The 12,825-nt window shown below is 42.4% G+C and overlaps 1 protein-coding gene across 2 annotated transcripts; it reads left to right on the forward strand.

Annotated features, from left to right (window-relative positions):
- Positions 1–490: 490 nt before the first annotated feature.
- Positions 491–9,681, forward strand: LOC115606579 (acyl-coenzyme A thioesterase 1-like). Of its 2 annotated transcripts, XM_030482743.1 has the most exons (4): positions 491–1,165; positions 2,461–2,663; positions 4,030–4,659; positions 9,659–9,681. In XM_030482743.1, exons 1-3 carry the CDS (start codon positions 712–714, stop codon positions 4,630–4,632), a joined length of 1,260 nt encoding a protein of 419 aa, XP_030338603.1. In that variant the 5' UTR covers positions 491–711; the 3' UTR covers positions 4,633–4,659; positions 9,659–9,681. The 2 variants fall into 2 exon arrangements, with proteins under 2 accessions (XP_030338603.1, XP_030338602.1); XM_030482742.1 differs by lacking the exon at positions 9,659–9,681 and having other exon boundaries at positions 4,030–5,227.
- Positions 9,682–12,825: the final 3,144 nt, after the last annotated feature.

The raw sequence follows: 12,825 nt of genomic DNA on the forward strand, positions 1-12,825 counted from the left end.
GTTATCAGATCTTCAAACAGTTCTTGGAAACATTGGTGATATAGGGAGAAATTTGTTTTCCATGTTTTAATTAGGACAATGCAGATACCCTTTAGACAGATTGATTGTTATGAAAAAAAAGAATAAAAATATAGTTTTACTTTGTCTATTTCTTTTGTTTTTAAAGAAACATAGTTAAAGCTTAAAGCATTATTTTACCTTGTGATGCTTGTCCAGGAGTTGCTGAGAACTCCAGAGGCATTAAGTGCAGGCTTTGTTTCACAGCTAGATGAAGATATCGCATTACATCAGGCTCTCCAGCTTGTGCTCGCTTGGCAAAGGTGCCCAAGCCTGTTCTGCAGTGGAATGTGGACTTTCCCACTGTCAGAGGAAAAGTGATTTGAATATCTCATTTTGTCACTCTGGGGTTTTTAATTTAGTGTCTCTCTAATCAAAAGTAAGGAACAAATGACAGCGTGTGTGTGTGCAAGTGGATGGTGGTGTGGTGCCACTCCCGACGGCACGGAGGAAGGCGTGCTCTGAACTACGTCTCCCAGCAGCCCGTGCTTGCCGGCTGGAGGAAGCCGTCACGTCACGGTGGTGCCTCCTGGACTTTGGGCAGAGATTTTAAGCCTGAGAAGCGGCAGGCGACCTGACTCCAGACGTTCCTGTTCCGCTCAGCCCGTGTCTCTCCCCAGCCAAGGGCAGCTCCTCTCCCCCAGCAGCGCTGGGATGGCGGTGCGGGTGATAGTTCTGCCTTCCCCCAAGTGTCTGTTTGATGACCCCATGCAGATCCGTGTGACAGGTCTGCTGCCGAAGGAGGAGGTCACCCTCCGAGCCAGCCTGCTGGATGAGAGCGGGGAGCTGTTCCAAGCTCACGCTCGCTACAGAGCAGGGAGCAACGGGGAGCTCGACCTCACCCGCTCCCCATCGCTGGGGGGCAGCTATTTAGGAGTGGAGCCGATGGGGCTGCTGTGGTCTCTGCAGTCTAAAGTGCCCTATAAGCGGCTGGCAAAGAGGAACGTCCTGACCCCTTACTATGTGGAATTGGAAGTGTATGAGGGCCACGGGGACACGAGCCGCTTGCTGGGAAAATGCACCAATGAACGATGGTTTTTAGGAGAGGGTGTGAAGAGGATTCCAGTCAGAGAAGGCCGTCTGAAAGCAACCCTCTTCCTCCCTGCTGGTGAGTTTTAATGCCATTCTGGTTTTCCAGGTGTCACTTACACCACATACTGTGCCCTGTGGCCCCTGGATGTGCTCAGCAACGCAGAACAAAGCCTCAGCTCAGGGTTCCCTCAGCCTGTGCCTGATCCAGCTACTTGGATCCTCACACAGAGGGAGAAGCAGTTGTTGCCCAGGCAGGTTGAGTGCTGAGGTGGGGAGGGATGCAGAGATGGCAGCGCTGCTAACACAAGGTGTCTCCTGTTCTACCTGAGGGGGTCAGGACCTCTTCTGCTGCGAGAGCTCTGGGGAAGAGTGTATTTATTTCTTAGCTCTTCTGTTTAGCTGACAAGACAAAGAGGCCCCTGGTCTTCAGCAGAGCTGTGAAGTGTGACAGCTCTGGCTGTGGAGTGAGGAAAGACGAGGCATGGTGGGAGCACTGCACTTGAGCTGCAGCCAACTTAGGCTGCAGCAGCAGCTGCCACGCATCTTCCTGCAGGCTCTGGACTTGTCTCTCTGTCTCTCTCTTTGGCTAAGGAAAAGCCAAAGAAAGATGTCTACCTTGTTGAGCAGCTTGACCACATGGGGTACTTAGGAAGATAGGAGACGCACAGGAAAAAGCAAGGTCTTTAATTAAACAAGCGTCATATTCCACAGGTCTCTACAGAGATAATGCTGAAACTGGGTCCTGTATAAAGCTGCTCTGAGCTCTGAACTCTTTACGTTCCTTGAGTAGTACTTATACGAGAATACCTTGCTCTGTAATGAATAGAAAGTCCCTTGGCAGCTGCTGTGACACCAAATCTTATAGGGGAAGTCTGGATGTAAGAATGAGCAGAGCAGCAGCAGGGAAGGAAAGTCCTATGGCTGCAGGAGAACTGGGAAGCTCAAGGGTAGTTACCCACATCACACTGAAGCCTGAATTGGCATAAGCCAGTGCTGGCATTTGTGTTGCATTTCATAACCCAAATATTCCTTCCCAGGAAAACCTGCCAGCACAGTTTCTGAATAAGCTGTTTGTTCATCAGTCTCCAATGGCCTGAGAACATCTAGGCCAATGTCAGCTGATATTCATGGTGGAAGAAGGATGCCCAACATGTGAACTTCCGATAGTGAATTCCTAAGAGAGGGAAGAAATGCCTGAATTAGTGTCCTTACAGTGTTTGTAAGTGTGCCTGAGAATGACAGCCTCTGTGGAAAGTTTCAGAGGATGATTTCCTTCTGATATCTACTATCCTGATATGTGCTGAGGGGGCACTACTGAAGGGACGACTGTAGAAACTTTGATTATATATATACACATACCTTTCATTGCAGGACCTGGCCCATTCCCTGGACTTATCGATTTGTATGGATCAGGAGGAGGTCTTGTTGAATACAGAGCAAGTCTCCTGGCTAGCAGAGGTTTTGTGACTCTGGCTCTTGCTTACATGGCCTTTGAAGATCTTCCTGCTATGCCAGAGGTTCTTGAAATGAGCTATTTTGAGGAAGCTGTGAACTTTTTGCAGAAGCAGCAGCAGGTAAGAGACAAATGATGGTGACCTTCCTGTCGGAAACTATTTTCCAGTTTTCTAATTGGAATGCTCTATGTCCCTAAATGCACCTAGGTACCCGAGATGTTATAGGAGACAGTGTTGTCTGAATGACAGCATGATCTGAGAGATGAAAACCTCAAGTAGTTGGATAGCTGGTTTTGCACAGCATGTTGTAACAGCCATAGAGTGTTGTGCAAACCAGTGTTTGTGTAACGTTAAATAAAGGCAGTTCCTGAAGTAGAAGGATAAAACTTAAGACTTACTTAAAAAATCTTCAGACATTTTCATGTTTTATGGTTTTTAAGTTTACATAAAACTTAACTTCCTGCTTAAGCAGAGAATCTTAATTTTTTTCCCTACTTTTACATCTATCAAGATTTTAGAGGGGAAAAAGAATCCATTGATATTTTCTACTATTTCTGATATGTTACAGGCTTTTGATTCTGAGTAAGTTTCACAAGACAGTATTAAAACACTTTAACAATGGAATACCTTACAGTTGTAGCACTGGAGAGTGTGCAATGTCTTAAAAAGCTGGGGCTGTATTAGGACAAGTATGTGGGATGAGAAGGATGCTTTTATAGCAATGTATCATCACACTTAAGCCAAAAGACACCAAGAGAAGTCAAGTAGCATTTAAACTTTGAATGGAATGCTACTTAATGTGGTATTCGTTCCACAGTTATTTTCTAGCATATGGACACCAGGAATGTAGCCAGTGTGAGAGCAGAATTCAGCCTTGCTTGTTTGTCTTGTTCCTCATAGAGCTCTGAAACTTCCAGAGTATCTGACAAGACGCACATAACAAACTGAATCTGGTGTGAAGAGCCTTCACTATAAATAAGTAGATTTAAATAGTTATTTGGCTTACTCGGCCTCAGGCGTAATGAGCCTTTTGTGTTCCAAGACAAAACAGAAGATAACAGGAGAGTATAAAAAGCCAATGGCATGGAAGAAAATCAATGCAAGTAAACCCATGAAAAAGTGGTTTTGCAAAGGGGACCTGAGGAGAGATGAGGGAGGTTAGAGACAGGAGCAGTAAAAGGTACAATAATGAGAGCAAGTGTCTAGCCAGAATGTGGAGGAAGCAAAGAGGCTTTGTCTGTGGAGGACACCAGGAAGAAAAAGTGTTACAGGAGGAGAAATGTTGAGGAGTTTAGAATTCAAAGTCACTCTTGTGGAAGCTCGGCAAAGGGATAGTTATGGGAGTGATATAACATGAACAGAGAGAGGGGAGGGGTAAAATATAGGTGGTGTTGGATGAGGGGTGAGGAAGCAGAACTGGAGACGTTCTGTCAGCCCAGGAAATGAGGACTAGTTGATAACGGTTGTTTTTATAACTGTGTTTCAGGTGAAAGATACTGGGATTGGCATTTTGGGCTTGTCTAAAGGAGCCGACCTAGCCCTTTCCATGGCGACATTTCTACTTGGCATCAAGGCAGTTGTCAGCATATCTGGAAGCGGTTTTAATTCTTTCATTCCTCTGAAGGGGGATGGCTTCACTATTCCTCCCCACCCGTATGATCTGGGGAGGGTGAAGACCAGTGACGAGTCTGGCCTAGTAGATTTTTCAGATGTCCTAGATGATCACAGGGACCCAGCGACTTGGGATTGTCGCATTCCCATGGAGAGGTCCTCGGCCAAGTTCCTCTTCCTGTCCGGCCGGGATGACATGAACTGGAAAAGTGACCTCTATTGCCAGGATGTTGTTCAGCGCCTTCAGCAGTGTGGACGGGAAGTGGAGTTTTGCTCCTATCCTGGAGCAGGGCACCTCTTGGAGCCACCATACTTACCTCTGTGCCAGGCTTCAATCCACAAAGTGCTTGGGATGTTTGTGCATTGGGGAGGGCAATGGAGGGAGCATGCCAGAGCCCAAGAAGATGCATGGCGCAGGATACAGGCCTTTTTCTGGCAACACTTGATGGACTCAGACATCCCTAAGAGCAAGCTGTAGTGGAAGCTGTCAAAGATGCTGAGCAGGGTTGGTATTTCAGCTCTCACTGACTTTTGGAAACTCGTTAAAAGTTTCCTGGCCTGCCTTCCTCTAAACCCCACTGTTACATAGCTTTTATTTTCATTCTCCAAATAATTTTCCACTTTTTTAGTAGAATTTTAGTTGTCTTCTGGCCCAGCTGCACTGCAGATTGGCACCATCTGCTCTGCCTGTGTGCTGTCATCATCTGAGAAAACGCAGCTTCCCGTCACACGGGTTGCATTTGTACTCAATCTCTAACCATCTCTTTTCTTGGACAACACATTAGTACACTCACGTTTCCTCGTGGTATATCATTTCCTCACATTTCTTAGTAAAAACGTTGTGGCAGTTCTGATCTCAACTAAGTAAAGAGACACTCTCCTGACTTATTCTGAAGCACAGTAATAAGAGTTTTGTTCTGCTACCTCAAAAATGAGAAGTGAATCTTACTCAGGTTACATTGGTTGTATGTCCTGCTGACTCCAGATAAGTTACATATCAGGGTTATGTATCAGGGTTATATCACTACTCAATAAATACAATATGTATATATGTATGCACAGTTTATTTGAAATTATCTGAATGAAGCCGTTGTCTTTATGCCTATAAATACATAGGCAGCAATCCTGGTGTAGTCACAAGCTGTCCCTTTGCCTGGCTGAAGAGTTTATATCCAGAAGCCATTATGTCCTATTGGTAAGAGGAGCGGTGGAGTTTGCAGTATGGGTCTGCACAGTGCTGAAGACGGGGGTGATACAGATGTGCTAAGTACCTGCTTCTGAATGTTAAAAGTTACCACTTTGGGGAGGAAGTATAAAGCCACTGCTGCTGCCGAGTTCCCAGGAGCCCTATGGAGTGGGCTTCTGGAAAAATACATTTTAGGAAACTACCAGTAAAAGGAAAAATAGTTCCATAAATAAATCAACAGTATGGTTTGATTGATAGTTTCATACAGGCTGTTATGTTGTCACACTTGTCAAGCAGGTACAAGGAAAACAGTGTTGAAGCTGGAAGTTAAAGGGAGCTGACTGGTGAATCCATCGATGACAATAGCACATGGGACCTCTTTGTTTTGTCACTCTGTAATGAAAGCTTTGCTACCCAGTTAAAAGCCCTTTTTTATCACTTGGATGGCAGCTGGCAAGAGAGCCTGAAAAAGCTAATTTGGCTGAGCAGCTCTGTGCCACATACAAGCAGGAAAATAATAGAATCATAGAATCAAATATGATGAAAATGTGCCAGCCAACTCAGTTGCACTGGGAATTCTTTTTAAATCAGCTGGTCTTCTTAAATTAAACTCAAGTTCGAAACTTGTTTTCAAGAAATAAAAACTGGAAACTGGTGGGAGACTAATATAAAATAATTGGAAATGGCCTAACTTTCATAAAGTGCTTGTGCCTGTTGTTAAGCATGTTATTCAGCTGAAGGCTTTGATTACTTGGCATTTCTTTTGCTGAAGAGACGAATGGGGCTAAGATCACATTTTTTCCAGGATAGTGGCAAAAATTCTACTAGTTGCAGCCTGTGGAGTCAGGGTGCTTTATATAGTTTCTCCAGGCTTACAGAGTACAGACGACATTATTCAAGAGCAATGTGAAAGCTATTATTTAGCTAAAGATAATTGACCTTTAGCTGCAAAAGAGAGCCTATATCAAGCACAACTGATATCACTAATACAAATTGGATGGGGAAAGCTATTCTTGCAATATGCTTGTAATTGAAAAGGGCTTCAGATAAAACAAAGCATCAAAGAACTGACTTGAACCGAAAGATCTTGGCTCAATGCTTACATCGGTCATCCCTTTGTTTAGCATTTTGCATGACATTTCTGTTACGAGAATGAGAAAAACTTTTGACAAGTCTCTTAAGAAACTGAGAAACAATCTCCCCTCATGTAAGCTACTATGAACAAATTTATTATGAGGGAACAGCACATCTTGCAGTGCTCTTTTGGGGAAGGATGATTTCTCTGGTTAATTTGGAATCAGGCAACAATAGTGATTGCTAATTTGCCAGTGCGTTCTTAATGTGGTAAAGTGATTTTCCTTCTTTGCTCTGGTTCAACTTGTGGTCTCTCTACACAGCAAGGAGACTCCCCCAAAAAGAAGAGAGCTGATGTGAAAAAGCATGTCCTTGAGTGGAATGTCTCTAAACTCTAGCCTTACTGCCCAAACCCATGAATCTGAGTGAATGTGATGTAAGTTATATGAAGCATATATAGCTTATTATTTGAAATAAGGTGTCCCTAAAGTAGGCCACAGGCTGTTTGCAAACTGTGAGACCTTTGGACACAACTTATCCTTTTCATTGTAGGCTTTCTGTATCACAATACAGATGATTTTCTTTACATAGCTACATCCTGCTGTCTATCTAGTCAGTCACCTTTCATGAAAAGCTCTGGGGACTCCTAACAGTTTGGAAACATTTGGGCACTGCATGGAGCAATGTCCTTATGAGATCCTTTCCCCATACTTTGCAGTACATGTTGTTAGGTTGTGTGTAATTGAGAAAGAAAGAAGTTCTTGATATTCTTTACTGGAGACCTAAAAGTACCAAGTCCAATCAGTTATTTAAATGAACACAAGAGAAAGCTGATTCTGAAGCATTTTGGTACACGCAGAGTATAACTTAGGGGAGAAAGGAAGGAAGGAAGGTAGTCGAAATACCTTTAGTAGAGAGAAGTGAACTACAGGTACAGAATAGGTGAAACCTCTTTGAGAAAGAAGCTATACACTGAGCGTTGTGCCTCTGTAGTGGGTATTTGAGGCTTCAGTGGAATTTTACTACAGACTATGCTGAAGAAGGAGATTTCAGTGCAAATATGCTCCTGTAACACTAGTAGCTTCTTACCCAGGGGCAGCAGTGTCTCTGGATGGATCCTGCAAGCAAGATTGTTTCATGTCCCCAGGAGTGAAGGAATGAAGTGAAAGATGAAAATATACATTGTGCGGTATAATTGGGAAGTGACCTTTCTCCAACCTTTGTTTCTGTTTCTTGTGTGGTTTTGGAAATTTGAAGATTATCAGGGACTTTCTTTTCCTTTTAAATTAAAAACTTAATTCTGTAATACATTACCAGATTGTTTATTATCAAGCTGTGGGATAAGACCAACATCTAATGACAAAATAAAAACAGTAAAAATTTTTGCTATATTAGTATTTTGCTAAGAAATGTATAATTCTACCATGTCAGGAAAACAAAAAAAAAATCACTATTCTGCATTTTTCAGTGCTCCATACCCGTCATTCAGAAATAGAATCTGAGCCAAATGTAGTATTAAGTGCAGAGAAAGTGATACTTTGTTTGAAGTTTGGCTAGAAGGAAAATTAATGTCTCCAATGAACTAATGCTCTTTGCAGCATTTACTGCAAAACATCACTGCCGTTTGTCATTGTCCAAGACAAAACCCAGAAATGGTAGAACCTGCTGTTTTTCAGAGTCTTACAAAATTTTCCATGCAAAATCTACATTAAACCTAAAATGCCTGTGCCTGACTTTAGGTAACACTTAGAGAATAAGAATTAAATGAGTTACATTCTATTCATTTAGGCTTTTATCTTTTCAGTGACTTAAGCCACTGAACATTTGACATCTTGTGTTTAAACTGTACATTTGTCTGTGTTAAAGTCACTCCAGTGAAAGGTGTGGATTTTATGCTACAGTTTAACTGTTCTAAGGGTACTTTGCTGCCCAAAGGGGCAGTCATGCCTTCTTCCTGCTTGCTGATCTACCTGAGAGGTAATCCTGTAGTAAAATAGAAACCACAGAAGATTAAAATGTTCCACTGGATCAGAGAAGGAGACAGCAGGAACATGCATGGGGTTGTCGGGAGAAGCTGGGGTGAGTGATGTTTTCTCTTTCAGGGTCAGCGTGGCCTTGTGGCAAACCAAGACAACTGGGTAACTCTAGCAGGGTTTGTAGTTACATTTGTAATAGCTGATTCTAAATGATGATCTGTTTCTGTACGCAGTGCAGCAATTGCTCGGTGGCTCACTGTGTGCTTTTTCAAGTTCTCATGTAGTTTAGTGTTTATATTTTTGGAATCAAACCAAGGGAGCCTGGAGGTGGCTCTTGTTTCCGTGTTGTTCATTTCGAGTTGAGTTTGCTGTTACCGAAAGGAATGCACATGACATTGCTTTGGTTATGCTTGGTTCAAAGTAACATCTGGAATAAGCAGGTAGTTTGGCTCTGTCTGTGTGTAAGGGGCTGGCAGGTCACAGAACAGCCAAATCTGGGTGCAGAGCCAAGTGTTGGCTAAACAGACCAACTGTTAGGAGTGGGCAGGAACAAAACACTGGGAAAAGCCATTAGCATCACAGTTGCAGAACATAGATATCTATAGAGCGTTCTCAAATCCATCCTGCTCAGCTTTAAATTTCTGGTGATAGATCTTGCAAAAAGGGAGACATCTGTGATTTAGAGGTTATGTCTCTGTGTGACATCAGAGAAGAACACAGGTGACAGTGCAATTTGTGTGATATACGTAAGTGATGCAGTTTGGCTTGGAGTGAGATGAAAGGGCAGATCTTTCAATCTGAGCTTTGTGATACTCTCCTGTGCAGGTTAGGTTGATGTTACATTCATAAATACATGCACTGATTAAGCTGCATTTGTTCACAAATTCTGGATGCTGAGCTTGAAAATTTAAGCATTAACCAGTGGCTTAGAAGTCACACCTCAACAGTGTGCAGCATTTGAGAACTGTATGAGCTAGACTCTGTGTATTTGGCCTGCTGACCAGTCAGCAGTTCGCTGCCAGGCACTGAGTGTGACATGAATACTGATGTACCATACTGATCCTTCGTGCTCCTGACAGAATATTGCTAATACTGGATTTAAATCTACACATAGAGATCATGTAGCACTTAAAAGCCAGGAGTGAGCTGTGGGTCTTCCCATGCAGCACCATAGCCCTGCAGCACTTCGGGCATCCCCCTTACTTGTGGCACAAGTAGCAATGCCTAAAGGAAGAAACATTAACTTTTGTGTCTTTCTCACTTGACAGAGACCTGATTGTTGCAAGTGGGCACCAACTTTCAGTAAACCCTCCCTTAAATCCCTGACATGCGGCTCCAGGCTGCTGCCAGTGGACTGAAGAGAGAGCACACTGCTTTAGCTTCGGGGATGTTCCAGTGGAGTGCGCACTGTCTGTTGGAATGTGGAGCATGACGATGTTATTTTCCAGTGGAAGGTATGTTTGGAAGGCCCTTATTTGCCAATAAGGGCAGTTTTTCATCTTGCAAGAAGAGTTTGGAAGTGGCAGTTTATATGGGGGGATTCTTCTCTCAATTTGACTGTTGTTCTGAATAACTCCATGGTCTCCTTTCTTACAATATATACAAATGCAACTTAAAAACATCTTTGTATTTTATCTACCAAACTATATCTAGCTGCAACTTGATGGTGAATATTCATATTCCTGTTTGTACTATGAGGTAGGTAAATGTTAACGCTGTAATGCCACCTGAAGCCTTTCATTATTCTGGTAGCCTTTGTACCCTTCCTGACTATTTTCTGTAGGATGGATTATAGTTCAAGAACATAATCACATGCTACCCTTCGCTGTAAGTTCAGGATCAAGGTTATAATCCTGCTTATGGGTCCATGCTTATAAACAAACATAAGAAACAGGTTGTGCTGGAGTGTGTATTAATGATTGAATATTGTGACAGTGTTCAAGGCTTTAAATAAGATCAGGTGTCCTGGAGATTCCTGCTGAATACCTCATCATCTTTTGTGCAATAATTTGCATACTGAAGACATGGTGGCTGGTGAACACACAGTTGTTCTGGTGAGGAGGGTGGTTAGAGAGCTACTCAATTCAGTTTGTGGGTTTTCTTGCATCTGCAGGTAAGTAAAACAGCCAGACCTTGAGACAGAGTTCATCCAACTAAAGCCACTGACACCAGCTGAGACACTGTTGAAGAAAAAACATATGTTCAAACCAAAAAAGTGGTGCAGACTGAGTGTGCTCTGTTCTGCTTGCAGCAAATGCATAGTGCAAGAACAATACAGAGGGCTCACAGTTTGCAACATTAGGAAATGGGGAAACAACAGAGAAAAAAATTATTCACAGTGAGAGTGGTTAAACACTAGAAGAGGTGCCCAAAGAGGCTGTGAAATCACTGCCCGTGAACATTTTTGAGTGGAAAGACATGTAACTTTGGAAGTGAACCCTGCTTTGATCAGGAATCTGGATGAGATTACCTTGGGGGCCCTTTCCAATGTTTTGAGATTCTAAAAAATGACATATTCAGGTTCCCTTTCCCCAGTATGAAGCACACTTGCCTGAAATGGAAAGACTGGTTCATGAGGTGTTAAACACATTTGTTTATTCTTTTAAATTGTACACACCACTCATGCATTATACCCACATTCAGAACAGGTACAGGAACCTCTGACTTCCTTTAGAGCATGTAAAAATACCTCAGGAGGGGATGTGGTATCTCCTCCTGTCTTCTGGAATGTGTACCTGCCTTGGGCATCATCTTTCATGGAAACTGATGGATAAATTTAACCAGGTAGTGAATGACACAGTTGAAGTCAGTTCAATTGAAATAGGCATTCAGGAAAAATTCCTCTCTTTGAAGAAGAAAGAACATACTGGAACTGAAATAATTTTCTGTGGGGAAACCGATTCCAGCCTGAGAGGACCTAGCAGAGTACTGAAAAGATGCTATCCTTGGATCTAGCAGGCAAACATTTCCATAGAGCACTTGGGGATTTTAAAGATATCTTTAGGCTGGTTTTAATGAGTGAAAGCTGAATACTGTAGGTACAAGTCAAAAACCAGCTAAGTGGTAGAAGAGGTTTGCTGATTAATGAAAAGAACGGTAGCTCCCTTGGAGACACCAGTTCTTACTTTTATGTTGTTCTGTTTGTTGTTCCCCACTGAAGATTTACAAACCTGGGAGAAGCAGTTGGCAAGTGGTGGTGAGTGAAGCTGTATATGCCACCCACAACACACCTTCCATCCAAAGCTGTCAGTGGTGTTGTGTGCATGTTGCTACAGAGCAAAACCCAACCCTTGCTTTGAAGTGATGAGAGATTTCTACCTACTGCATGAAGCTCTGTCTTAGCGCAGTTTTAGTCAGCTTATACTGAAACAGTGCAAAACGGTGGTGCTTGAGAAAACTGAATGTGAGGTTGACATCCGACTAATGCTTCATTTTGTGTACAGGCTTATTTCTGCCCTTCTTGTCAGACTAGATATTACAGTCCAAGTCTCCCTATAAATGACTCCGATTGCCTTATAAGAAAATGGAAGAAGAAAGGGCAAAAGAGTATCCTGCAGAAGAATCTGTGCATTTGATTTGTCAGGATCATCCACACAGAAAAAGGAAGGTAGTTATTTCAAAGATGCCTAGATTTTATTGGGCACAGGGAGTTTTGCCTTTTACATCAAAACTCGCCATGAAAGTAACTTTGTTAAAATGTGACCGTAAAAAATTTGATTATGATTGCCAAAGTAATATTCCTGTCTCAGCCCTTATAAGACTTCATATGCCTCTCAATCTCAGTTACTTCAGAGGTTTGTTCATGATCAGTGAAAGGTCAATGCCTTCAGCCCGTAGTCGCTGATTTATTGTCTTACACTTTGCAAAAGATTTCCAATACTTTTTATCATCACATTTTATCATGATCCTTCAGCTCTGTGGAATAAAATATTGTGCAGCTCAAACATGGTGGGTTTCTAGAAGTGATCCATTACAAGTCCTGTTGCCTGATACTGTCTCACAAGTGAGACAAGGTTTTTCTACTTGTTTCTTCTATATGATGGGAAAACATGTAGAAATATTTCACTCCAGCCCAGTACATGCAGTGGAATTTCAGTATGTGCGATACCTAAAATCAAAATCATAACTCAGCAAGGCAAAATAAAAGATCAACTAAATTAGATGTAATTAGAGATATAAATTACACATTTCTAAGGAAAAGAAAGGCAAGAAGTGCATTCAAGGAGTATCAATTCTTAATTTTCTCCCTTTCATAAAAGGAGGTACGTGAGTGTGTGCGTGGGTATGGGTGTATATAAATACGTGTTGGAAAGGAGGGAAAGAAGGGGGAGTGAAAAGAAGAGGAAAAACAGAAGATTAAAAACCCTCTGTTTTGCAGTTACTTGTATGGTTTGAATACTTGTATGGTGTAGAATGCAGGGTCCCCAGCAGTATT

Source organism: Strigops habroptila, chromosome 4 (genome assembly GCF_004027225.2).
Source record: "Strigops habroptila isolate Jane chromosome 4, bStrHab1.2.pri, whole genome shotgun sequence".
Taxonomy (NCBI): Eukaryota; Metazoa; Chordata; class Aves; order Psittaciformes; family Psittacidae; genus Strigops; species Strigops habroptila.